This window comes from Oncorhynchus mykiss, chromosome 17 (assembly GCF_057628025.1).
Source record: "Oncorhynchus mykiss isolate SJ-2025 chromosome 17, ASM5762802v1, whole genome shotgun sequence".
Taxonomy (NCBI): domain Eukaryota; kingdom Metazoa; phylum Chordata; class Actinopteri; order Salmoniformes; family Salmonidae; genus Oncorhynchus; species Oncorhynchus mykiss.
This window is the reverse complement of record NC_143038.1, coordinates 4,496,046-4,523,212: the sequence shown is the minus strand read 5'-3', so window position 1 is coordinate 4,523,212 and position 27,167 is coordinate 4,496,046. Positions and strand designations below refer to the sequence as shown.

At 44.3% G+C, this 27,167-nt stretch overlaps 1 protein-coding gene across 3 annotated transcripts in view; it reads right to left on the bottom strand.

Moving 5' to 3' along the window:
- LOC110493481 (girdin) overlaps positions 1 to 26,701 on the bottom strand; it is a 34,653-nt gene extending 7,952 nt beyond the window's left edge. For 2 of the 3 annotated variants that reach the window (XM_090204555.1, XM_090204557.1), the window contains exons 1-24: positions 25,807 to 26,701; positions 25,608 to 25,699; positions 23,030 to 23,135; positions 20,733 to 20,802; positions 19,836 to 19,894; positions 19,542 to 19,625; positions 15,463 to 15,582; positions 14,820 to 14,989; positions 13,486 to 13,567; positions 12,411 to 12,569; positions 11,950 to 12,096; positions 11,467 to 11,611; positions 11,041 to 11,225; positions 10,357 to 10,864; positions 9,720 to 9,993; positions 9,368 to 9,494; positions 8,947 to 9,077; positions 8,554 to 8,695; positions 8,219 to 8,392; positions 7,746 to 7,907; positions 7,037 to 7,314; positions 6,590 to 6,733; positions 6,120 to 6,306; positions 1,684 to 1,829 (exon numbers count right to left, since the gene is read on the bottom strand). In XM_090204555.1, coding sequence (XP_090060681.1) covers positions 1,684 to 1,829; positions 6,120 to 6,306; positions 6,590 to 6,733; positions 7,037 to 7,314; positions 7,746 to 7,907; positions 8,219 to 8,392; positions 8,554 to 8,695; positions 8,947 to 9,077; positions 9,368 to 9,494; positions 9,720 to 9,993; positions 10,357 to 10,864; positions 11,041 to 11,225; positions 11,467 to 11,611; positions 11,950 to 12,096; positions 12,411 to 12,569; positions 13,486 to 13,567; positions 14,820 to 14,989; positions 15,463 to 15,582; positions 19,542 to 19,625; positions 19,836 to 19,894; positions 20,733 to 20,802; positions 23,030 to 23,135; positions 25,608 to 25,699; positions 25,807 to 25,869 — 3,755 coding nt within the window. In that variant the 5' untranslated portion in view covers positions 25,870 to 26,701. The remainder of the gene's footprint in view (positions 1 to 1,683; positions 1,830 to 6,119; positions 6,307 to 6,589; positions 6,734 to 7,036; positions 7,315 to 7,745; positions 7,908 to 8,218; positions 8,393 to 8,553; positions 8,696 to 8,946; positions 9,078 to 9,367; positions 9,495 to 9,719; positions 9,994 to 10,356; positions 10,865 to 11,040; positions 11,226 to 11,466; positions 11,612 to 11,949; positions 12,097 to 12,410; positions 12,570 to 13,485; positions 13,568 to 14,819; positions 14,990 to 15,462; positions 15,583 to 19,541; positions 19,626 to 19,835; positions 19,895 to 20,732; positions 20,803 to 23,029; positions 23,136 to 25,607; positions 25,700 to 25,806) is intronic. The other variant, XM_090204556.1, reaches the window with a different exon arrangement.
- Positions 26,702 to 27,167: the final 466 nt, after the last annotated feature.

Genomic DNA, 27,167 nt, shown 5'->3' with positions numbered 1-27,167 from the left:
TAACAAAATAAGCTATTTGGACATAAATGATGGACTTTATGGAATAAATCAAACATTTTTTGTCGAACTGGGATTCCTGGGAGTGCATTCATCAAAGGTAAGTTAATATTTATAATGCTAAATCTGACTAATGTTGACTGTGCAACATGGCGGATATTTCTTTTGGCTGTTTTGGGCTCTGAGCGCTGTACTCAGATTATGCTTTTTCTGTAAAGTAAAAAAGAAATCTGACACAGCGGTTGCATTAAGGAGAAGTATATCTATATTTCCATGTATAACACATGTATTTTCATCAACATTTATAATGAGTATTTCTGTAAATTGATGTGGCTCTCTGCAAAATCACTGCATGTTTTGGAACTACTGAACATAACACGCCAATGTAAAATGAGAATGTTGGATATAAATATGAACTTTACCGAACAAAACATACATGTATTGTGTAACATGAAGTCCTATGAGTGTCATCTGATGAAGATCATCAAAGTTTAGTGATTAATTTTATCTCTATTTGTGCTTTTTGTGACTCCTATCTTTGGCTGGAAAAATGGCTGGGTTTTTCTGTGACTTGGTGGTGACCTAGAAGAAAAAGAACCGCACACCTATTAAGACGAGGTGCTGGCTAGCGGAGTAGAAAACTTGAAAATAAAAGAGAGCCGCACACTCTAGGAGCTCAGATGCAAAAATGTAATTACCAACGTTTCGACAGCCAAGCTGTCTTCATCAGGTGGTGATCTAACATAATCGTTTGTGGAGCTTTCGCTGTATAGCATTTTTGAAATCAGACACTGTGGCTGGATTAATGAGAATTTTGTCTTTAAAACGGTGCCTAATACTTGTATGTTTGAGAAATTTGCTATGAGATTTCTGTTGATTTGTATTTGGCACCCTGCAATTTTATTGGCTGTTGTCGAGAGGTTCCCAGACAGGTTAAACACCATCAAACCCCAAGGTCGTCTTTATTAGGCACCAACGGAAGAAAATAGACTGAAACAGTGAGGGACTACATGTACTCGTCCAAAAAGGAACTCTCATTTCCATTTTCCGTTAAAAAGCGTTTTCCGTTGCATGCCGCAATGAAAAGAATGTGAATGTTATATTTCCATCCTTTCATACATATTACACATAGCTTAGTATGCCCCATATGTCCAGAAGATAAACTCAAAATGGGGGAGATTTATTCCATATAGGCCAACGTTGACACTAGCAGAGAGAGAGGATTTTTTTTAGGTCAGTCAACCTTTTTTCTAAACTGGCACTACAGATGGCAGACGACATCAATAATCCATGCTCTGTCAAACTCAGAGGCCCAGTGGTTTTGGTGCTCTAAATATGATGGGATGCACTGTGTTTTTGGTGCAACGGTGCTCTATAGCTGAATCAATGCCTTTTGTTTTGTGCTGCTCTGGAATGCCTTGTGTCCTATGTGAAGCCCATTGTTTTAGCATAATGTGAATACATTCCATAAGTCGATCATTATGAGAAGAACTATACTGTGGCTACTATTGTACAAACTATGCTCTTATATCCTGTAGATATACTGTACAGTGTCTGCTGCTGGTGGTGGACAATCTATTACATTTGGTTCAATTGACTTCTAATTCAGGCCATTAACTGCAAGTTAGAATGCAAGGGGTTAAAGCTCTACGACTCGGCATTCAACCAGATAGACGGGTCCCTTACATGTGCTGTCTCTGTTCTACGTGGAACAGGTCCTTGCTCTCCATGGTCTGTTCTAGCAGGGTGCGGTTCTGCAGCATCAGGGTCTGGATCTGGTCCAGCAGGTGACGGTTCTCCTCTTCCAGGTTCCCCTTCAACTGACTCAGCAGCTAGACACAAGAGCACATAGTATATGTCAATGACTTATTTAATGATAGAATCACCACAACACATCAATCTGGCACAAAACTGCTTTGAGAGCAAATGAAAATATCCTCACATAGCCTCTTCGTATAGTGCTTGGGAAATACAGAATCTAATTACTTTGCCAGCAATGCTGTACCGACCCTGGGTTAATAAGGGGGGAGTATCGACTTCGTCACATGAGCATGCTTCTGTGGCACAGTCGAAGGCGCACTGGGCTTCGGGTCAGAAGGTCAAATCAAATCAAATCAAATTTTATTTGTCACATACACATGGTTAGCAGATGTTAATGCGAGTGTAGCGAAATGCATGTGCTTCTAGTTCCGACAATGCAGTAATAACCAACAAGTAATCTAACTAACAATTCCAAAACTACTGTCTTGTACACAGTGTAAGGGGATAAAGAATATGTACATAAGGATATATGAATGAGTGATGGTACAGAGCAGCATAGGCAAGATACAGTAGATGGTATCGAGTACAGTATGTACAAATGAGATGAGTATGTAAACAAAGTGGCATAGTTTAAAGTGGCTAGTGATACATGTATTACATAAGGATACAGTCGATGATATAGAGTACAGTATATACGTATGCATATGAGATGAATAATGTAGGGTAAGTAACATTATATAAGGTAGCATTGTTTAAAGTGGCTAGTGATATATTTACATCATTTCCCATCAATTCCCATTATTAAAGTGGCTGGAGTTGAGTCAGTGTCAGTGTGTTGGCAGCAGCCACTCAATGTTAGTGGTGGCTGTTTAACAGTCTGATGGCCTTGAGATAGAAGCTGTTTTTCAGTCTCTCGGTCCCAGCTTTGATGCACCTGTACTGACCTCGCCTTCTGGATGATAGCGGGGTGAACAGGCAGTGGCTCGGGTGGTTGATGTCCTTGATGATCTTTATGGCCTTCCTGTGACATCGGGTGGTGTAGGTGTCCTGGAGGGCAGGTAGTTTGCCCCCGGTGATGCGTTGTGCAGACCTCACCACCCTCTGGAGAGCCTTACGGTTGAGGGCGGAGCAGTTGCCGTACCAGGCGGTGATACAGCCCGCCAGGATGCTCTCGATTGTGCATCTGTAGAAGTTTGTGAGTGCTTTTGGTGACAAGCCAAATTTCTTCAGCCTCCTGAGGTTGAAGAGGCGCTGCTGCGCCTTCTTCACAATGCTGTCTGTGTGAGTGGACCAATTCAGTTTGTCTGTGATGTGTATGCCGAGGAACTTAAAACTTGCTACCCTCTTCACTACTGTTCCATCGATGTGGATAGGGGGGTGTTCCCTCTGCTGTTTCCTGAAGTCCACAATCATCTCCTTAGTTTTGTTGACGTTGAGTGTGAGGTTATTTTCCTGACACCACACTCCGAGGGCCCTCACCTCCTCCCTGTAGGCCGTCTCGTCGTTGTTGGTAATCAAGCCTACCACTGTTGTGTCGTCCGCAAACTTGATGATTGAGTTGGAGGCGTGCGTGGCCACGCAGTCGTGGGTGAACAGGGAGTACAGGAGAGGGCTCAGAACGCACCCTTGTGGGGCCCCAGTGTTGAGGATCAGCGGGGAGGAGATGTTGTTGCCTACCCTCACCACCTGGGGGCGGCCCGTCAGGAAGTCCAGTACCCAGTTGCACAGGGCGGGGTCGAGACCCAGGGTCTCGAGCTTGATGACGAGCTTGGAGGGTACTATGGTGTTGAATGCCGAGCTGTGTCAATGAACAGCATTCTCACATAGGTATTCCTCTTGTCCAGATGGGTTAGGGCGGTGTGCAGTGTGGTTGAGATTGCATCGTCTGTGGACCTATTTGGGCGGTAAGCAAATTGGAATGGGTCTAGGGTGTCAGGTAGGGTGGAGGTGATATGGTCCTTGACTAGTCTCTCAAAGCACTTCATGATGACGGAAGTGAGTGCTACGGGGCGGTAGTCGTTTAGCTCAGTTACCTTAGCTTTCTTGGGAACAGGAACAATGGTGGCCCTCTTGAAGCATGTGGGAACAGCAGACTGGTATAGGGATTGATTGAATATGTCCGTAAACACACCGGCCAGCTGGTCTGCGCATGCTCTGAGGGCGCGGCTGGGGATGCCGTCTGGGCCTGCAGCCTTGCGAGGGTTAACACGTTTAAATGTCTTACTCACCTCGGCTGCAGTGAAGGAGAGACCGCATGTTTTCGTTGCCGGCCGTGTCAGTGGCACTGTATTGTCCTCAAAGCGGGCAAAAAAGTTGTTTAGTCTGCCTGGGAGCAGGACATCCTGGTCCGTGACTGGGCTGGATTTCTTCCTGTAGTCCGTGATTGACTGTAGACCCTGCCACATGCCTCTTGTGTCTGAGCCGTTGAATTGAGATTCTACTTTGTCTCTGTACTGACGCTTAGCTTGTTTGATAGCCTTGCGGAGGGAATAGCTGCACTGTTTGTATTCGGTCATGTTACCAGACACCTTCCCCTGATTAAAAGCAGTGGTTCGCGCTTTCAGTTTCACGCGAATGCTGCCATCAATCCACGGTTTCTGGTTAGGGAATGTTTTAATCGTTGCTATGGGAACGACATCTTCAACGCACGTTCTAATGAACTCACACACCGAATCAGCGTATTCGTCAATGCTGTTGTCTGACGCAATACGAAACATGTCCCAGTCCACGTGGTGGAAGCAGTCTTGGAGTGTGGAGTCAGCTTGGTCGGACCAGCGTTGGACAGACCTCAGCGTGGGAGCCTCTTGTTTTAGTTTCTGTCTGTAGGCAGGGATCAACAAAATGGAGTCGTGGTCAGCTTTTCCGAAAGGGGGGCGGGGCAGGGCCTTATATGCGTCGCGGAAGTTAGAGGTGGAGGGTTCGAGCCGCATTCCCTGACTGTTTCATTACAATACGATCAACAAAACCTTCAATACAACTGTACAGAATATTGGAATTTTTATTTTTAAGTTTTGATTGATTAAAATGGATGCTTTTAGGTAAATACAGTGCCTTGCGAAAGTATTCGGCCCCCTTGAACATTAAGACCCTTTGCCACATTTCAGGCTTCAAACATAAAGATATAAAACTGTATTTTTTTGTGAAGAATCAACAACAAGTGGGACACAATCATGAAGTGGAACGACATTTATTGGATATTTCAAACTTTTTTAACAAATCAAAAACTGAAAAATTGGGCGTGCAAAATTATTCAGCCCCTTTACTTTCAGTGCAGCAAACTCTCTCCAGAAGTTCAGTGAGGATCTCTGAATGATCCAATGTTGACCTAAATGACTAATGATGATAAATACAATCCACCTGTGTGTAATCAAGTCTCCGTATAAATGCACCTGCACTGTGATAGTCTCAGAGGTCCGTTAAAAGCGCAGAGAGCATCATGAAGAACAAGGAACACACCAGGCAGGTCCGAGATACTGTTGTGAAGAAGTTTAAAGCCGGATTTGGATACAAAAAGATTTCCCAAGCTTTAAACATCCCAAGGAGCACTGTGCAAGCGATAATATTGAAATGGAAGGAGTATCAGACCACTGCAAATCTACCAAGACCTGGCCGTCCCTCTAAACTTTCAGCTCATACAAGGAGAAGACTGATCAGAGATGCAGCCAAGAGGCCCATGATCACTCTGGATGAACTGCAGAGATCTACAGCTGAGGTGGGAGACTCTGTCCATAGGACAACAATCAGTCGTATATTGCACAAATCTGGCCTTTATGGAAGAGTGGCAAGAAGAAAGCCATTTCTTAAAGATATCCATAAAAAGTGTTGTTTAAAGTTTGCCACAAGCCACCTGGGAGACACACCAAACATGTGGAAGAAGGTGCTCTGGTCAGATGAAACCAAAATTGAACTTTTTGGCAACAATGCAAGACGTTATGTTTGGCGTAAAAGCAACACAGCTCATCACCCTGAACACACCATCCCCACTGTCAAACATGGTGGTGGCAGCATCATGGTTTGGGCCTGCTTTTCTTCAGCAGGGACAGGGAAGATGGTTAAAATTGATGGGAAGATGGATGGAGCCAAATACAGGACCATTCTGGAAGAATGTGCCGTGGTATATCAGACCTCATACCATGAGTATGACAAAATGTTTACTTTTACTGGTCTAATTACGTTTGTAACCAGTTTATAATAGCAATAAGGCACCTCGGGGGTTTGTGGTATATGGCCAATATACCACGACTAAGGGCTGTATCCAGGCACTCCGCGTTGCGTCTTGCATAAGAACAGCCCTTAACCGTGGTATATTCGTCATTTACCACACCCCTTTGAGCCTTGTTGCTTAAATATATCCTTCATACCTCACACTGGTTCGTAAGCTTGGTGCTGGTGATGTCTAGCTGTTGGTACTGCTCTCGGAGCTTGCTGAAGTCGGACTCGAGCTTGGTCTGCTCCAGCTTGGTGCTGTTCAGCAGGGTCTTCATGTTCTTATGGTCCGCCTGGAGCTCCTCCTGATCCTTCAACAGCTGACGGTACGTCTGGTTCAGCCTGGGGGCACATAGAAATATACATAGAAGAAACACTCTGACAAAGTAAGGCGAAAACATATTGTTAAGAACAACAGTTAGACAAGCAAAGTTCTCTGAATGTCAGCAAGTTATACAAGCAATTTCTCTGAATTCTATGTAAAAGCTATCAGCCTGAAACTATCTTTATTGTGAGCTTATGTGTGTAGTGAGCTATGCTGTGTGTAGAGGGAGTCTTTGTCATCTTTAGGAGATGCTGTGTGTGTGTGTGTGTGTGTGTGTGTTATGCTATGTGCGCCCCTCACCAGTCCTTCTCATCCCGGAGCTGTCGACACTCTGAGGCGGTGGTCCTGTGCTGCTCCTTCTCCACAGACATCTTGTCCTGCTCCTCTCTCAGAGCCTTCTCCAGACCCTCTAGTTTGGCCTTCTGCCGCAGCAGGGTTTTGTACCTACAGCAACACACCATCGTGGCTATTTAGAGAGTTTTCCTCTCGGTTGCTGTTTTCGTTGTTTTTGCATGGTTAGGAAATGAGTGTCACAGCCATTGATGAGTGTCTTTGATAAAATATGAACGGGTAGAACCTATATACTGTAGTTCTAAAATCCAACAGATTTTCCTCAACAGATATCCTCATTGTTGCACGAGAACATAACATAGAGAGGTGGAATTTAAGCAACCATTACTCAAGCATTCAAATGGTATATTGTGAACCATGACAGAATCAGAATGGTCTCTGGTCCCCTTCCTCTACCTGTCCTCCAGCGTTCTATGCTCCAGCTCCAGAGTGCGGTGGGCGTTCTTCAGACAGCCGTGTTTCCCCATCAGGGCCTCGTAGTCCATGGCTTGTCTCTCGTGCAGCGCCGCCAGCCTCTCGTGGTCCCTCAGGAGCTGGTCGTGCACACCGCGCAGCTCCTCGCGCTCACGCATGGCCACCTCCTTATCACCCTCAGTGCTGGATTGTTGGCATTGGAGCTGAGCGTTCTGGGCCAGGAGTGATGCACTCTGGGAGTTCAGAGTGGACTTTTCGACCTGTGGTTGGATAGCGGTGGATATGATTATTATGTGTGAAAAGGTTGTAATTCAAAGGTATGAGTTTATACTGTATAAGATGAAATACTACTCATACCATGTATGAAAGGACTCTATAGGAAGTGGTTCACATTTAACAAATCAACTTAAGTTGCATTCAAACTACTTCATGTAACACCAACCTTACAGTATCAGGTTCTGTTAGAATGGCATTATATGAGGCAACTTGAGTGCTAGGTATAAAAACAAGATGACTCCAATGCAGAATGGATATCTGCACACAGATTTCACTTCAAAATAAAAGTACTCACTTCAAAATAAAAGTTCATATTTTGGAAGCATTAAATCAGTGAGTGTGTATTTGTGTATTTTGAGTATCTTATCAGTCTACTAGGAGTAAATTAGTATATCAGGAATGTTGCTCCTCTAACCTGCAGGTTAGCGTTGTGTGTCTGGAGAGCGGTGTTGTTCTCCTGCAGGGAAGCGGTCTGTCTCTGCAGGGCCAGGATCTGAGCCTGCAGGCCGTCTGACTGGGTCTCCAGCTGTCTGAGCTGGGCCTGCAGTGCCTGACGCTCTGCCTGCAGTGTGGCATTCTGCAGTAGATCAGGAAAAGAGGGACAAGTCAATAATACATAGAAAAAATGTGAAGCTGGTGTTGATCCATAGTAATAGTCTGGTTGAGATGGATAACATTTGTATTAACGTGGCAATGTAATGTAATGAATAAATGAAGCGTCTGCTAAATGACTAAAATGTCATGTAGGTTTGAGTTCTATCATCCCATAGTCATTATTGGGAGGCCTTTAAACAAAGTCAGATGCATTTCAGAAAATATAAAAATTGAAATAAGAGCATCAAATTTAGTGCTTAGTCAAAACATGATGACACAAAGTTCTCCACTCACGTTTCTCTCCACCTCGATGAGGCGGTCCTTGACCCTCAGCAGCTCCCTGGTGGCCTCCTGGCTCTCCCGCTGCCATCCGCTTACCGCCCTGTCACTCTCCCTCTGAGGGGTGGGGCTACGCGCCGCATGCTCCTCCTCCTCCCTCTGCAGCAGGGCTTCGTAGTTCAGACGCACCTGTAGGGGGTCAAGAACAAAGGTCAGATATTGCTACTGAGCGAGGCCATTTTTCAACTTCAGACTTCAATATGCTTTGACAAAGAACTCCAATGTAAAAGTGAATGAATGTAGACAAGGTATAGTTTCCCTTTGATACCGAGGAACTAGGCCAGACTCACAGTCTTGAGCTCTTGACGTAGCTGCTGGTTGAGGGTGGAGGACTCCTGCAGACGAGCCTCAACGGCAGCCATCTTGTCTTCTTTGATCTGCAGGGACCTCTTCAGAGACGACTCCAGCTCAGACTCCAACATCTTGAACCTACTGGGGAGAGGGAAATAAAATAAAGGGGGATTTAGAACAACACGTGGGGGAGGGAAAAGTAGACATATTTTTGTGTATTTTGTCACTAATTGTAATTGATTTTATTGGAAAATAACTCACCAATCTATTGTCATGTGTATAACACAGTCATTCACAAACTTAATTTAAGATTTGTGTAACTATCACCGAACCTGGTTTGTGGGGGGTAGACTAAATCAGTTGCATGAACCGTGCTGTGTCCAGTGTTTTACCTGTTGTCTGGAGTTTCCTCGTCACTCTGTGGTGATGTGTCCTGGTTGAGGACTCTCATTTCCAGCTCGTGGGCCAGCCTCTCCAGCTCATTCTCCCTCTGCTGGGTCTTCAGCTTGTCACTCACCAACTCCTACAGAGGAACAAAGGTCAGAAATATCTGCTTTTTGTATCATCGCATATTTCAGTTCAGTGACTCCTCTTGCAGCCATGTAAAGCTCTTGTGACCAATGACCTACTTATCAGAGTTGTTAAATCAAAAACAATTGATATAAATTCATGACATGTGATCTAAATCTCCACGACTTCAAGCTCGCTTAACTTTATCTTCCCATAAGGAAACTTACAAATCTGTCATGTCAGGCACACTGAAATACATGAGCATCACACATAAGAAGCTAATGCTGATCTGAGTGGCTTTACCTCTCTCAGGGTGACCAGGGCCCTCTGGTTGATCGCTCCCTGCTTGGCCAGCTCTCTGTTATCCCTCTCTAGCCCCTTGACCCTCTCCTCCACCTCCTTCAGCCTCTCCACCTCCTTCCCCATCCCCCTGTTATAATATAATAGAAATATAAACCATGTAGCAGATGCTTTTATCCAAAGCGACTTACAGTACAGTGAGAGCACACATTTTTGTATATTGTATTGTATATGAGTAGATACATTTGTATACAAGTGCATACCTTTTTATACATGTGATCGCAGCGGAAATCGAACCCACAACCCTGACATTGCTAGCACCACGATCATACCATGGTGACCATTAGCATCATACCTGTTCTCTCTCTCCAGACTAGCCACCCTCAGGTTGCTCCCGTCCAGGGTAGAGTCCTGGATCTCTGCCTGTTGCCTCAGCCTGCGGTTCTCCTTCTCCAGCCTCCTCTTGTCTCTCTCCAGGCCTGAAGCCTCCTGCTCCAGGGTCTGCTTCTCCTGCTCCAGCTGCTCCATGCGCCGCGAGGAGATCCTCAGCTCCTCCAGCCCAGCCTGCAGGATCTGGTTCTCAGCCTCCAGCTCGTGGACCTCGGCCTCCAGCCGCTGGAGCTTCCGGCCTGGAGGTGAATGGATGCATGGATGGAAGGGTGTGGTTGATGGATGGAAGGTTGGATGGATGGATGGATGGGTGGGGGCGTGGGTGGATAAAAAATAAATAATAATAATTATGAATTAATATAGGCTACTTCATTAATCACCAATCATCAATTATTAGGTTAGCAGGCATACAGAGCACAAAAATCAACAAGCAAATGGATCCCTGAACAAATAAAGCGCATCACATTGCCCATTCAGGGCAGCCTGAAGCCGCTGGTTCTCTGTGTCCAGGGCTCTACACTTAGCTTCCCCTGTATCTAACGCAACAGAGCCAAACGCTACAAAGAGACAGCAGTACCACAACATTCTCCCAGAAGACCAACCTGTGTTGTCCAGGGCAGCCTGAAGCCGCTGGTTCTCTGTGTCCAGGGCTCTACACTTCGCTTCCAGACGCTCTGTGTGCTTCATGGATGAAGAGGAAGCCTTCGCCTGCAGCCCCGTGCTATTGTTCTCCCGACGTGGACTCTTGTTCTTAGAGCAGGGTGAGGTATCACGCGTCAGAGACACTGAAGCGCCTGGTTGAAGGAGATTGCGGGTGTTGTCTTTAGCTACAGCTTCCAGGTCAGCTATGGGGTCACTCAGGTCGCAAGACTCTCCGTCTTCAAGTTGGCCTTTCTCTTGCTTCTGAAGGTTCATCTTCTCCTTGAGGGTCTCGCTCTCTCTCTCCAGTCGGTCAATCTCTCCCTCTAGGTCAACCGACACTCCGTTGTACTTTGGGTCCCTGTGATGTGATGTGTCTATGTCAATGTCACAATCCTCTTTGATGACCAATTCAGACTGCTCCCAGGAGGTGTTGTCTAAACTGCCAAGGTACTCTCTAACCACCTCAGCCTGATGAACAAGGAAACACAAACAACATTTTCACATGGAAATAGCACCGTTCACTGCTATAGTTCAATAGAGTCGCCGGAATCCGAATGTGTGGGTTGATGGTTGTACGTGTGCTGCCTGAGCAGCTGTGTGTGCCTATTGTGTTCATGTTTGTGTCGTGGTCCCTGGCTAGTTACCGTGTTTGTGGGTCGCTGGCCGTCCCGCCACGTGTGCTCATGGTTATGGTTGTGCTGCGGTCCCAGGCTGAGGTCAGCAGCTCTCAGTTCCTCTATGGTCCTGAGCAGGCTTTGGTTCTCTCTCTCCAGCCTCAGCAGATGACTCCTGGTCCCCTCAACCACCTCCTCACCCAGAGACTTCTGACCTGAACACAACCATCAGACCGAAAGGATGACAGGAATACGAACTAGCTGTTACATAACCTCCACTCTGAACAGACAGGTGAGATCATGACTGAATGAATGATCTTATAGAAAGTATCCTTTTTGTGCCATATAGAATAGTTCTTAACGTTAGAATGATATTTCACACGCCACTTCTCTTCCCATAAGTACCACTGTTCCCACAGGGCAGATGAAGTGGGCAGAGTAGACTGTCAGCCTTACCCTGTGAGTTGTCGGGGCTCCTGGAGAGCTGCTCCAGCTCCCATCCCAGGTGCTGTGACTCCTCCATGCTCCTCCTCTGGGCCAGCTCCAGGGCCAGGTTCTCCTCCTGCAGCTCCTCCATGCGCCTCCTGTCCACCTCCTTCTCCTGGGAAGGGCCGAGAGAGAGAGAGGACGAGGGGGAGATGACGTTGTTATTCTAAAGATATTCAACTTCCTATTTCTCTATCTGATCTTCGTTGAAAGTATAAACCTTTTGACCATGGCACACACATGTCCACAACATAATCCAAGCATGTACAGTATGATCCTCTTAGTCCATCAACCTGTTCCATCGCATGTATCTTCCAATACACATCCTCCCCTGCACTAAGACCAGTCCCTTTCCCATCCTTCCCTTAACCTTTAACCTGTTTCCCCACAATGTTGATATTGACCACCGTTTACATACATGTAATCCACTGCATAATACTCCATGTTTTCTACCTGTTCCATGACGTGGACCCTGGCGTTGAGCAGCAGACTGTGTTTCTCTAGCTGGTGTAGTTTATCAGAGCGGGCCCTCCACCCCTCCAGCTGCTGCTGTAGTACAGCCTTGGTCTCCAGCAACACAGAGTTATCCTCCTTCAGCTCCTACAAGATGAGACACAAATCAAGGCTGTTACAAACATAGAAACCCCTGTCGGGTACATGATAACAGCAGATTAATGTCAATTGTTAAATGATGAAAAACGTGAAGTATTGTTTGAGATCTAGCTAAGTTTTTTACAAAGTGCGATAACAGTCATTTGTAAAACCTTAACAATTGATTTGAAATATTAGTAGCTGTGGTGCTTTGCATTCTGAAACGTTCTGATAAAAATTTAACAGTGGACAAAATTCACATTTTGCCTGTTGATCATGCTATAGTCTGAGTATTGAATGTGTTTCTCCGTACGCTACCGTACCTCCACTTTGGCCTTGTAGAACTCCATGTTGTGTAGCTTCTCGCGGTATCGTCCCACCTCGCTCTCCAGCTTGTCAGCCCTGATGGCCCTCTCTCTCAGGGCATCCAGCTCGTCACGGTACGTACGGGCTGACCGGGCCTCCGCTAGCAACACAGAGTTCTGATACGGACACCGACACGGGAAAGGGTTTTAGCATACATGGGACACCGTCGTGAGGTAAATATACGGACACCGACACGGGAAAGGGTTTTAGCATACATGGGACACCGTCGTGAGGTAAATATACGGACACCGACACGGGAAAGGGTTTTAGCATACATGGGACACCGTCGTGAGGTAAATATACGGACACCGACACGGGAAAGGGTTTTAGCATACATGGGACACCGTCGTGAGGTAAATATACGGACACCGACACAGGAAAGGGTTTTAACATACATGGGACACCGTCGTGAGGTAAATATACGGACACCGACACAGGAAAGGTTTTAACATACATGGGACACTGTCGTGAGGTAAATATACGGACACCGACACGGGAAAGGGTTTTAGCATACATGGGACACCGTCGTGAGGTAAATATACGGCAAAAGTTCTCTCAAGTGGGGAGAGGAAAATGCTGGGAAGTAGCTCCTGTCTTATAATAAATCTACAGTTGAAACAAAACTATCTACACTGTATTTATATATTGAAGATTAAAGTCTTTGAATTTCACTGAATGTATGAGAGGTTTCCCTGACCATGTAACCCAGTTGATGTAGAACCATGTTTTAGGCATGAAAATAAATAGGAAATCTCTCTTTCTCCTTTCAGGAAAACAGATTTAGGAACTCGGGAGATCAAGCTGCAGCTTTTGTACTGTTGTAGAAAACAGTGTTGAGGTGTAGCCACTGTCACTAGCTAAGCACTAAGGCTTTATCTACACTAAAGCATAGTGTACGTTCATCTGAATAATCTCTGATAGAAGTAAGGATACTGTGTGTCATGTTACTGAGGGTTAGAGAGGAGGTCCATGTGTGTGTGTCTGTGTGTGTGTCTGTGTATGTGTGTGTGTGCGTGCGTCACTTCTCTCTACCTCCTGTTGAATCCTGTTGAACTCAGCCTCCATGTTCTCCAGCTCCTGTCTGCAGTCCTGTACCTGCTCACTCTTCTCCTCTCTGAGCGGGAGGGGAGGGGAGGGGAGGGGAGGGGAGAGAAAGAGATGGAGAGGGATGGTGTAAGTATGCATAGCTTTTCTTAATGTTGCCGCACATGCATGCATGCGCGCCACACGCACAGTCCTGACTTCTACCCCCCATCCACTCAGACAGATACAGTAGGTCAAGTCATACAGCCATTATATACAGCTCTTGGAGAAGACATTTAACATGTTCAAAGAACCCTTTGAAGAACCCCTTTTGGTTCCATGTAGAACCCTTTTGGGACCCTTTTTTCTACGAGTGCAGATATGGGATGCCTGGCTCCTGCTTGCTTGGACACATTCCACCACACACTGCAGCACCCAGACCATCACTTCCTCCACCCCCAGTTTCCCTGGGAAGTAGCAACATACTGGCCAGTACTACAGCATGACCATTTTTTAGAACCCTAGGAGAAAAGCTTCTCTTGTACATGTTTTCTTACAAACCTATCACTTTGTTGACATCAAGTGTGCACTACAACCAAAAGCTATTACGTTTCTAGGAACAGAACAGATAGTGTTGGATTGCATTATGAGGATACTGTACTGCTGTACAGTCCGGGGGCTTGAGTCAGCATATCCCAGTTAGACAATGAAAGCGATAAAAGAGAGAAGAGGAGGAGAGATGGAGGGCTGAATCAGGTCTGGGGTTGGCAGGGAGGAAGAGGGCCAAAGTGGGACAATGGCAATGCTAGGCCCTGGAGGGTCATGCCAAGGAGAGAATCTGGGCCAAAGTATCCCCAGACACCTTCTCCTGTATCCGTTAAGGATATGTCTCTCTCTCTCTCTCTCTCTCCTGACCGTTTGCCTTGCCTCACAGCTCAACTGTTTAACCTCCAAACATATGTGGAGACAACCCGAGAAAAAATAAAAACACTTAGTTGGTCTTATTCATGCTATTTCAAATGTTGTACAGAATATAAAACAGGAAATTAAGATGCCCTAGGGTGTTTTTGAGTTCTTTAAAGAAGGCTTACATACAGTATATCCTCTAACGCTGGGTTAGGGAAATGACATATGTATCCTCTAAACACAATGACCAGTTGGATGGAAGATGACTCAGAAAGTCCTCAAGCAGTACTACACTATGCACATTTATGCTTAGCTTGCATTCGAGATCTGTTTATGTTGTCTTGCCAACCCCATGGCTGTCATTGTCATGCCCAGGTTACTTTATGACCACTGAGTGGGAGGGTTGGGTCTGGGAGTGTCCTTATCTGACTACTCACAGCTCCTGGCGCAGCCGTCTGACCTTGGCCTTGTAGTCGGCCAGCTCCACAGACAAGTGCTGGTGGGAGGCCGTCTGCTGTTGCATGCTGGGACAGTCACTGGGGGACTGGGCGCTGGGAGGAGAGGGTGACGGGGTGGACTCTCTCTCCTGCATTAGCTCTAAAATAGTCTGGGGTGGGGAGGAGAAAAGAACAGAGGGAGGAAAGATGAAAATAGGACAGGAAATGACACTTCTCCTTCACCTGTCATTTCAAGTTCAACTTCCTCCCTTTCAACTTCCTCCATTTCACCACAGATCAATATAGAAAGTCAATAAGTAACTACTGCTATAAAAGTCTTACAGACTTTTAAAAGTCTTAAAAGACTTACAGAATATTTTATGGCACAGCAATATCTTGTATGACTCAGCAAGGTCAAACCTATAAACACTGTGCAGTATGTCAACAGTGGCCCCTACCTTCAGCTGTGTGTCTCTCTGGCCTACATAAGGAGAACATAACACACCCATAACCCTTCATAACTCCTCCATAACCCATTTATAACCCCTTACCTCCAGCTGTGTGTCTCTCTGGCCAACCAGGCCTACATAAGGAGAACATAACACATTCATAACCCCTCCATAACCCATTTATAACCCCCTACCTCCAGCTGTGTGTCTCTCTGGTCCACCAGGCGTCTGAACAGGGTCTCCAGGTCCTCAGCACAGAGCTCGCTGGCCTCCAGCCAATGGAGGTCCAGTACACTGTCCTGACTGTGGGTAACCTGACCAATCACAGGGAGGAACAGATCAAATCAAACACATGGTTTGACGCCATTCCATTCACTCCGTTCTCCCTATATATGTACCTCAAAGCAGTACGTGGAATGATACTGTACATAGGTACCACTCCATAATAATTTACCCTAAAAACATGTTAGTGTGTGTAGTCAAGTATAGGGTAATATTGTGCAGGTCTTTTAGCAGCATCTATGTGTGTTATTAGACACATCCTCTAATGTTGCGAAACACCCAGCACATGTGTTTCAAATGACAATGTTTGGACCATGTTATTGGCAACCAAGTAGGAGTGCCTCTGTGACTAGATTGGCTACAATAGAAGACTGGCAATGCAATGACAGTTTTTCATTTTTCATTGCACACTGTCCCCAATAAGCGCTTGATGATCGTGCTGTGTAACAGTGGCAGAACACTGTGCACCGTTGTCACGCAGACACGACAACACGTGCTAGAACGTTCCTTTGGTATTCGTTCCTGGGGAATCCGAAAGCCTTTTCATTTAGTTTGCATTGCTCATGACGTGTTCAGAGTATGTAACATCTAGCACACTGAATCAGGTAATTCAATCCTTGGTCCTATCACACTTAGGGTACTGTCCAGTTAAATCGTGAATCCCTGGTCCTATCACACTTAGGGTACTGTCTAGTTATATGGTCAATCCCTGGTCCTATCAGATTTAGAGTACTGTCTAGTTATATGGTCAATCCCTGGTCCTATCACACTTAGAGTACTGTCTAGTTATATGGTCAATCCCTGGTCCTATCACACTTAGAGTACTGTCTAGTTATATGGTCAATCCCTGGTCCTATCACACTTAGGGTACTGTCTAGTTATATGGTCAATCCCTGGTCCTATCAGATTTAGAGTACTGTCCAGTTATATGGTCAATCCCTGGTCCTATCACACTTAGAGTACTGTCCAGTTATATGGTCAATCCCTGGTCCTATCACACTTAGAGTACTGTCTAGTTATATGGTCAATCCCTGGTCCTATCACACGTAGAGTACTGTCCAGTTATATGGTCAATCCCTGGTCCTATCACACTTAGAGTACTGTCCAGTTATATGGTCAATCCCTGGTCCTATCACACTTAGAGTACTGTCCAGTTATATGGTCAATCCCTGGTCCTATCACACTTAGAGTACTGTCTAGTTATATGGTCAATCCCTGGTCCTATCACACGTAGAGTACTGTCCAGTTATATGGTCAATCCCTGGTCCTATCACACTTAGAGTACTGTCCAGTTATATGGTCAATCCCTGGTCCTATCACACTTAGAGTACTGTCTAGTTATATGGTCAATCCCTGGTCCTATCACACGTAGAGTACTGTCCAGTTATATGGTCAATCCCTGGTCCTATCACACTTAGAGTACTGTCCAGTTATATGGTCAATCCCTGGTCCTATCACACTTAGGGTACTGTCCAGTTATATGGTCAATTCCTGGTTCTATCACACTTAGGGTACTGTCCAGTTATATGGTCAATCCCAGGTCCTATCACACTTAGGGTACTGTCTAGTTATATGGTCAATCCCAGGTCCTATCAGATTTAGAGTACTGTCCAGTTATATGGTCAATCCCTGGTCCTATCACACTTAGAGTACTGTCCAGTTATATGGTCAATCCCTGGTCCTATCACACTTAGAGTACTGTCCAGTTATATGGTCAATCCCTGGTCCTATCACACTTAGAGTACTGTCCAGTTATATGGTCAATCCCTGGTCCTATCACACTTAGAGTACTGTCCAGCTATATGGTCAATCCCTGGTCCTATCGCACTTAGAGTACTGTCCAGTTATATGGTCAATCCCTGGTCCTATCACACTTAGAGTACTGTCTGGTTATATGGTCAATCCCTGGTCCTATCACACTTAGAGTACTGTCCAGTTATATGGTCAATCCCTGGTCCTATCACACTTAGAGTACTGTCTAGTTATATGGTCAATCCCTGGTCCTATCACACTTAGAGTACTGTCTGGTTATATGGTCAATCCCTGGTCCTATCACACTTAGGGTACTGTCCAGTTATATGGTCAATCCCTGGTCCTATCACACTTAGGGTACTGTCTAGTTATATGGTCAATCCCTGGTCCTATCACACTTAGAGTACTGTCCAGTTATATGGTCAATCCCTGGTCCTATCACACTTAGAGTACTGTCCAGTTATATGGTCAATCCCTGGTCCTATCACACTTAGAGTACTGTCCAGTTATATGGTCAATTCCTGGTTCTATCACACTTAGGGTACTGTCCAGTTATATGGTCAATCCCTGGTCCTATCACACTTAGGGTACTGTCTAGTTATATGGTCAATCCCTGGTCCTATCACACTTAGAGTACTGTCTAGTTATATGGTCAATCCCTGGTCCTATCACACTTAGAGTACTGTCCAGTTATATGGTCAATCCCTGGTCCTATCACACTTAGGGTACTGTCTAGTTATATGGTCAATCCCTGGTCCTATCACACTTAGAGTACTGTCTAGTTATATGGTCAATCCCTGGTCCTATCACATTTAGGGTACTGTCTAGTTATATGGTCAATCCCTGGTCCTATCACACTTAGAGTACTGTCTAGTTATATGGTCAATCCCTGGTCCTATCACACTTAGAGTACTGTCCAGTTATATGGTCAATCCCTGGTCCTATCACACTTAGGGTACTGTCTAGTTATATGGTCAATCCCTGGTCCTATCACACTTAGAGTACTGTCCAGTTAAATGGCCAATCCCTGGTCCTATCACATTTAGAGTACTGTCCAGCTATATGGTCAATCCCTGGTCCTATCACACTTAGAGTACTGTCCAGTTAAATGGTCAATCCCTGGTCCTATCACACTTAGAGTACTGTCCAGTTATATGGTCAATCCCTGGTCCTATCACACTTAGAGTACTGTCCAGTTAAATGGTCATATGCAGCAAAGAAAGGCATAAAAAACTCCAAATGGCTCCAAACAGGGCTGCCACCAAACCAGACAGGCAAATTCAGGGCAGCTAAAACAACCTAAGCCAAGGACAAATTGCCTTAAATCTACAGTTTTATATAAAGCTATAGCTGAATGGAACTCTTTACCAATCCATATTTCTCAGGCAAAAAGTAAATCCACCTTCAAGAATAAAATAAAACAACATCTAATGCAATAGACCATATGACTGGACAGGAAATAGAAAGCATCAATTGAATGTTAAATGTGTTTCCTGTCAGGTATTTGAATCGTCTGTATGGTCTACATGTTGAATGTTTGTGAAGTCTTGTGGTGGTTGTTTGTAATGACTTGTTATTTGGTATTGGACCCCAGGAAGATTAGCTAGCGTTACGGCATTAGCTAATGGGGATCCTAATAAAAATGACAAAATTACCTTTGACCTTAAGTTCCATGTGAACTTCTATTACCTGAGGGAAATAATTACGTCATTTCTCATATGAACTAAATGCAATGAAAGGTATTATTGTTCTCCTAAATAAATACATGTGGGATAAATGTGGTACAAAAGCTATCCATGTAGTCATTTGTAGCTCAATTGGTAGAGTGTGGTGCTTGTAATGCCAGGGTAGTGAGTTCGATTCCCGGGACCACCCACATGTAAAATGTATTCACACATGCTAAATGGATTTATTATGTTGCTGTTCATTACTAAAAGCCCGGTGGTTATATAGGACCTTTAACGGACTATTGTCAAATTAATGTTTCTAATGCTTTTAAAAAAAGGATAATTATTTCAATCACAACACAGTTTTGGTGCATGTTGTTATAAACAGTTTGCAAATGGCTAGCCTGCCCTTGTCATGTTCTCAATCACTAATACTTCCACATAAGAGAAACATGCATGCTACTGAATGTGGAACAAGCTAACCTGAGTCCCAGATCTGTCTTGCCAACTCTACTGCTGTCATCGTCACGCACAGACCAGGGACAAGCGCAACGTGGAACGAGATACTGTACCTCTTGGATATGAGCAGCTATTGCTGCTTTCGTGTCAAAGTCGAGGGTTTGGATTCGTTCGACGTACTCCTCCTTCTTCTCACACTGAAAACACACAGTGGGTATAGTAGATTAGGGTCTTAATGAGTGTGTGTAGCCTAGCCTGGGGGAAGGACATCCTGTTGGTGTGGTGAAACAGGGGTCCCCCTCAAATCCTCAATTATGAGCTAGCTAAAACAACATCGTTCCAGACGACCCCCCCTGCACACACACACACACGCACACAACTACACACACCTCTCCAACTCCTCCTACCTGGACAGCACAGCCCAATAAGAGAAGAAGTAATTTCTTCATTTCCTCCAGACTTTGCTCTGAGGAGAAAACCCCCAAAATACAACCCCCACATTAAAATTCAGATTAAAGTCAATGATTAAAGGAAATTCAGATATAGTCTAACTTGAGGCAGGCTGCTGTGTGAATTTGGGTCACTCATCAGGCCAGAGCCTGTCACCAAGGCTAGCACATCTATCAGACTGATGGTGTGCATTTGAATTACACATCTGCTGAAGACACAGACAGCAAAGGCCCTCAAAGTCTGTCTTATAGGGGTTTTGAGGTCAACTTATAGGGCAACATTGCAAATTAACTGGTCTGGTTTGAGTTCAGTTTACTCATATGAATAATTACATTATGTCACGGTATGTCACAGACAACAAATGGAAGGATGATACTGCAAACTCTAAGATGGTGTCAATCATCTTACAAACTGTACTTATCTACGCAGCACAGATACAATTGGTATTTCTAGTCTCTCAACGGACGTGTGTGACTGGCAAACCAAGCCTACAGGTAGGATCGTCATTTGACCACTTTCTCATAGAAGGAAAATAATCCTGCAGCAACAGGAAATGTGAATTATTGTGTGGATTATAATTTATGAACATTTTTGTAGCGATTGATAAAAGTGTTGATGGGGCAAATCAAGTCGGACATTTTTAAGTGGATATGACCAACTTTAAAAGCCCTTTTAAACATTGAATACAATACAAGTTTGACATTTCCGGCAACAACAGGGTGATCAAATGAAGATGCTACATCTGTGGAACTAAAGTAGTACTGTACATCACATAGAATTCAAAGGGTGTACTGTTCTCTCTTTGGGTTTCTCAACAGAATGTAAGACGGTGTGGGCATGGTGGGCAAACACACCACAGTGAGGAGTCCTGCCAAGCACCAACACGTTGGGTAAAGGCATCATGATCAGCTGCCTCAGAGTCTCCTAGGAAAGGGAGAAAAGGGGGGATGAGAAAGGGAGCGTGGGTACGGAAAAGGACAACGAAAGAGTGAGACAGGAGGACAAAAAAAAAACACTGTTGGGATCTGGCCAATGCTATCTGAATGAGTAGGGTTGGGATTGTATAGTCAGGCATTTAAATATGTCGACTTGGTGCCAACAGACGGAGAGGGACCAGAATGGCTGTAAGAAATGGCCAGTTTCTTTGGTGCTTCTTTATACATAAACCTTTCAGCCTATAATGCCAGTGGTGCCAAGGCACTTTCCAGTCTGGGGAATTGTTGACCAGACCCGGAGTTCAAATAAAATATTAGTATTTTCTTTCAAATATGTAGCACATTCTATTTAGCCTGCGTCGTGTGCCAGGCGGGCGGAGTTTGCACTTTAGGGACTATTCCATTGTGCCAGGGTAAGCTCAATCAAGCACAGCGAAGGTATTGGAAAGAGACTAAATACTATTTGAACCCATGTCTGTTTGTTGGTCGCTACAGTGGCTAGCTAGGCTAATGTGGTGTGAATGTGTAATGCAGTGTTTCATTTCCCATTGAGAAAACAGGACCCCTCTTACGTCCAGGAAACAATTAGTAAAGTCCCTAGTAAGAGAGTTCCAGTCTGGCGAGCCATGCAGCTGTGATGCAGTAAAATCAACCACTGCCATCCAACCAACCAGTCAATTTTTCCAGTGACTGCGACCCATTTCCAGTGAGGAATGTTTAAGGGACTGGGCTCTGGGGTCACTTTACTTTCCCCTCGAGCTAAAATCTGATTATGAAGTGAAGTCATTTTTTGGGACTGCGGTTTATAGCAGAGTTGAGATAAAAATCATCTCTTCAACCAGTGATTGGTGCACTACACACAAAATAAGACTTGGAACGGCTGAATATGACAAAAATATATATCTTTAAAAATCCTGTCACAAAATGCACAAATCTAAGACTAACACAAACTAGGCCAATTCCATCCCAAAATAACTATGTCTAAATATGACAGAATTTGAATCTGTCCTGAAATGATAGTGTCTGGGAAACAGACTCCATTTCATCTCTTGATCAAGCATTGTAGCCTACATTACTGCAGAGAGAGGAGAGCTGCCGTCTTCATTTGCCATCTTAGCATACCTCCCAAATTGCAATCCACTCCTTTTTGACCGGGGCCCATAGGGAATTCTGAGGGGAATTCATTATATATCTTGATTGTTCTTGGTGTTTCTTTCCTGTTTTTTTTTTTTTTTTGCTGAGCAAGAATTAGAAGTGATTGAACTCTCCCTCCGGAATCCAAATCAAACCCTTGGGAAAGTAGATTGCTGGTAAACACACCACAGACCCTTTTACGTATAAACTACCACAATATCATTTCAAAAGACTATCAGTCTTCATGGATTTTTCTAGATGATGTACTGTAATGACACACTGTGTGTGCTGTGTGATGAGGGTTTGTACAAATGCATGCCCTGTAAATAAATACACACTAGAATAATTGTGTTTCATACAAACAAACTAGCTACATACATTCGGTTTCAAAATGATCTCCATACTGGAAATATAACAATATAAAGTATGTCTCGGGGCTATTTTCAAACCCCCGAGCTGACAAGGTACAAATCTGTTCCTAGGCCGTCATTGAAAATAAGAATTTGTTCTTAACCGACTTGCCTAGTTAAATAAAGGTAAAATTAAAAACGGACCTTATGTCTGTATAATTGCTCTGTTTTTAAATACTACAATTGCTTTCATCTAAACCGCAGCATTAGACAGATAGACAGCCGTGACTGAGAGGGACTCTCTCGCTCTCTGTCGTGATCCCACCCAAATGGGTCATTCCAAAGCCTTGTAGGTCTGGCACAGGCATTACTGTAGCCTGCCTAACGACACACACTGATTGCAGAGATGTTTACATGGTAGATGTGGTGATATTTAGGGCAGTCGTCTTAAGAAGAGGCTGGTTGACAGTCTGGTGGGTGGCCGACCAGATCAGGCCAGGGCTGTGGGCCAGATGTGCAGAGAGCTGCTCTCCTCACTTAGAGGGTATTAACCCTTACCATCATGCAAATCTTGAGACTGTGAGTGTGTGTGTGTTTGCGTGTCCCTTCCCTAGAATGAATGTGGTTTGACTTGCCAATCTTTCAAACTCAAATGTTCCACACAGTATAAAAGGGAGGAGTGTTTAATGGTGGAAACTTAACTAAGAGGGAACATCCATAGCTTTAACTCACTAGGTAATAGGTTTTGATTTGACGGATGAGAACGGTCAGGTTCAGAATCCTCTGACTGGGGTCGTTGTTCACTTTGTTGACGCTCGGAAGAGTCGCTTTGGGATTTCTGAGGAGAATGAAAACATTATAATAACGTTATAGCAACTTAATTACAACAACGTATTTCAGCTACATCCACAAAGATGGGCAAGTGTTACCTCTGTGATTTCTGAAGGATATGAAATGACATTACATATAAATGCTATTTCTAAGACGTATTAGATGCTATTTCTACAGCCACAGAGGTGGCGAGTTATGTGGTAAGCCAGGTGCTATAAAGATATAGTACATCTGGCTAAACTTGGCTTTAACTCTCATCAAACCTGCTTCTAGCTCTCTCTGTTTCTCCCTCTTTTTCTGCCCCATTACATCATTCCCTCTGTCAGGCTCATGGCGTGATGAATTCACAGCCAAATGGTAGCTGCTCTCTAGCCATAGCATCAGCCTGCTCCACTCTAGCCTGGTCCCAGATCTGTTTGCTCAGTCTTTCTAACTCCTATGGTCCTTGACACGTGCGAGTTGGGAAGACAGCACAAACAGATCTGGGACCAGGCTAGCAACACTCCACTCAAGCACCTAAAAGAGCCCTCCCTTCACTCATCCACTCCCTTCCCAGCCATTTCAATTTCCCTAATGACTGGCAATCTGACTGACACAGTGACCTAAACCTATTTGGCCTCAGCCTCCTGTAACAGATAGGATGTACCTTGGTATCTGTCCATGGTTGTATTCATTAGGCAGAAAATGGAAGCAAACATTCCAAAACAGGGAAGGACTACCTGAATTGGTCCAATAAGAAACACACATTTTCGATTCCCGTTGCAAAATGTGTCACCACTGTGAACCCTAATGAGGATGACCCCATAGTCTCCTGTAGGTCTCTGAGCCACTACTGTCTCCCTCCCTGCCATCTGTCTCGCTCTCCACATAAAACTAAACACTATCAACAAGCCCCTAATCCAGAGGGTCTCCATGCAATCCAAGGGATTATCCTAAACCACCGGCAGGCCCCAGCATTGTGTTTGTGTGTGTGTGTGTGTGTGTGTGTGTGTGTGTGTGTGTGTGTGTGTGTGTGTGTGTGTGTGGTGTGAGTTTGTGTGTATTGTTTTTTAGCCAGACTGTGACAGACGCTCTTATCCCGAAGAAGACAGGATATATATATATATATATATATATATATATATATATATATATATATATATATATATATATATATATATATATATATATATATATATATATATTTAAACCTCTAGTTATTTGGATCCCTTCAAACATAACTAACATTAGTCCTAAATATTGATATTATTTAGGTTCAGAGCTAGGCTATATCTAACCTTAATAAAAGTTGTTGTTTGTTAGTGCCTTTTCATTGGACAGCCTGGGTCTAACAAACCCCCAGCCACACTAATGACTGTCTATCAGAGGGGACATCAGTTTGTGATGATTAGGTGGGTGATGATGATAATTCTCCCAGCCATAAGGTACCCCAACAATAAGCTACTCAATGAGCTCTTGAAGACTTCCTTTAAGACCTATTTTGTCCCAGATCTGTTTCGTAATGTCTTGTCAACTTCGTCGCTGTCATTGTCACATCAGCAATGGGAGCTGGAAAGACTGCACTAAGTGATCTGGGACTCAGACTCGACCTTTTCTGGAAACCAATTAGAAACGTTACAGTACATATTCTTGACCGAGACAGACAGACAGACAGACAACAATGAACTCCTTCAGGGCAAGTGAGTGACAAAGCACACACTGTTGTGCAGCATTGACTAGTTAACAAGAACTTCAGCAGCTCTGTGCTGTATTAGTAACAGCTGTATCCACTAGCCGACACGCAGAAACAGACAAGAACACAACTTCATTCTGAAAACACTAAATGTCAGGCAGAATGGCCCTGACCGACCCGGCACAATTTAGAGCTCTAAAAATAGCGTTCCCAAAATGCAGTGAAATTCTGAGAGGACTGGAGTACAAACAGGTTAAGTGTTATATCACTTTGTACATTCATTTAGTTTTGCATGAAGTTGGCAGCAGAACTCACTCTAATTATAGCACGCCCAAATGGAGTCAAAATGGAGTCAAAATGGAGTCAAAACAGCCTGGTCCCAGATCTGTTTGTGCTCTTCTTAACTCCACTGATGTCATTGTCACACCAAACATGACCACTACTGACAAGGAGTTAGCATGATACTAGAGAGACTGGCACTCAGTTTATTGTCAAAATACAACCAAGTTAAATAGCCTATTATTATGTAACTTCTCTCCTTATTAGCATGGATGATCACAGCAACATTGTGAGCAACACTGTAGCTTGCTGTCAGATGAGCAGAAGCGGGTGATAAGCCAATCATTGACGTGGGCTACTGGGTCAAAATGTGTCAAATTCCAGCTACACTAACTGTTTTATCTGGACAGTGCTGCTCATTAGCTTGGATTAGGCTACACCAGGCCGGCATAGAGCCAACTTCCTTATTGGCTGCAGTGCATAGGGCAAAATGTGCAACTAAACAAAACAAAAACAGACTAAACTTACATTTGAATCATGATCTTGTTCAAAACGACCCCATCCAGTAACTCGGAATAATCCAATGGCATGTTCCCATAGTTTTGCCCAAATGTCTTCACCTAAACAAAACAAAAAATAAAAACATCATCATTTGCTTATTAATAGGAAAATCAACGCCACGGACATTTATCATAGCTACATTTTTAACATGCAGAAGGGTACTTACCCAAATGACAAGCGGGCTGAGCATAAATTGCTCCAGATGGGGAAGAAAAACCTCGCTTTCCATCTTGATCGATGTCCTTGATGATTGATCGATACTTTATCAGCAAAGCATATTGGATTTGATGATGACTTCTGTTAGACGTCAAAAGAGAGATCGTTTGCTTGATAAACACAGAACACTCTTTTTTCAAACATTCGCCCTATCCCTAGAGGTGAATGAAACGTAGGACACAGCCACTGTCATTGTGGAAAAGCCTGCTGCATTTCTTGTGGTCGGCAGGGATCCTGTCGCTTTCGTAAAACTATTTGAGAATTCAAGTAGCTCCCTGCTGCAGCCGCAGTGAGACTGCATAATAGTCCCGTACGCACTTGTGTCGCTAGTACACAAACTAACATGCTACATCATTTGTTTTGAAAAGATGTCGATATGTAGCCGTGGACACGCATTGTTCAAAAAAAATCCATTGGCATTTCCCCCGCAAATGTATTCTGTCACCTACATCCTTTGGAAGGTCCATTCCCTGCTGCTGCAAAGGCATCTGCAGGCAGTCAGGTGGCACATACCTAACGTTACCTCCCTCTTTCTCTCCACTCCTCACTCTCTTTCCCGTACAAAAACATATGCACGCGCGTATCAGTATCCACCAGCTACAATTTGACGTTCTGTTGCGGACACTCAACCTACGAGTGACGCAGTGCCGGGTAAATAGCTACACTAAATTCTAAAAAAGTTACAATGATTTCTCACTCTGAATACATTGTATCTTTGCACCGGTCGGTGTCTTTGTCAGGACAAAACGAGACTGATAACACACTAACCTCAGTCAAACCATCGCACATCCCCGATGCCACCAACCACATCAAATCATCCCGAGTTGGTGCTAATCCGCAGGAGCAAAAAGTGCTAATAGAGCTGTCTAAAACATCTTTGACCTTAATCTGTTGCCATGACAACGGCACCCACCCACCCACCACACCCCACCCTCTCCATCCCCTCCTCTCCTCATCGCTGGGAGGGGGCAAGTCCTTTTTCATCACAAAGCGACCATAAGCAACACAGGGATAATGCTAAAGCCAAGCAACACTTCACTGGAAGAAGCAGGAATGGAAAGCGAGTTTCCCATTCCATATCACCACCATAGGCTACATAAAGGCTATTCCCTTATAACAAAATACAATTTGGACAGAAAACGAGCAAAACATGGTATAATACAAGTTGAGGAGATACATAAACTGCAATCCAAATCCAAACAAAAAAACTATCAAACGATAGGCCCCATTACATGTTTATAACAATTTACAACACGAGTAAGCCTAGGCTGTAATTTCAACATGATTAGTCTATAATAAAACTTACTAAAA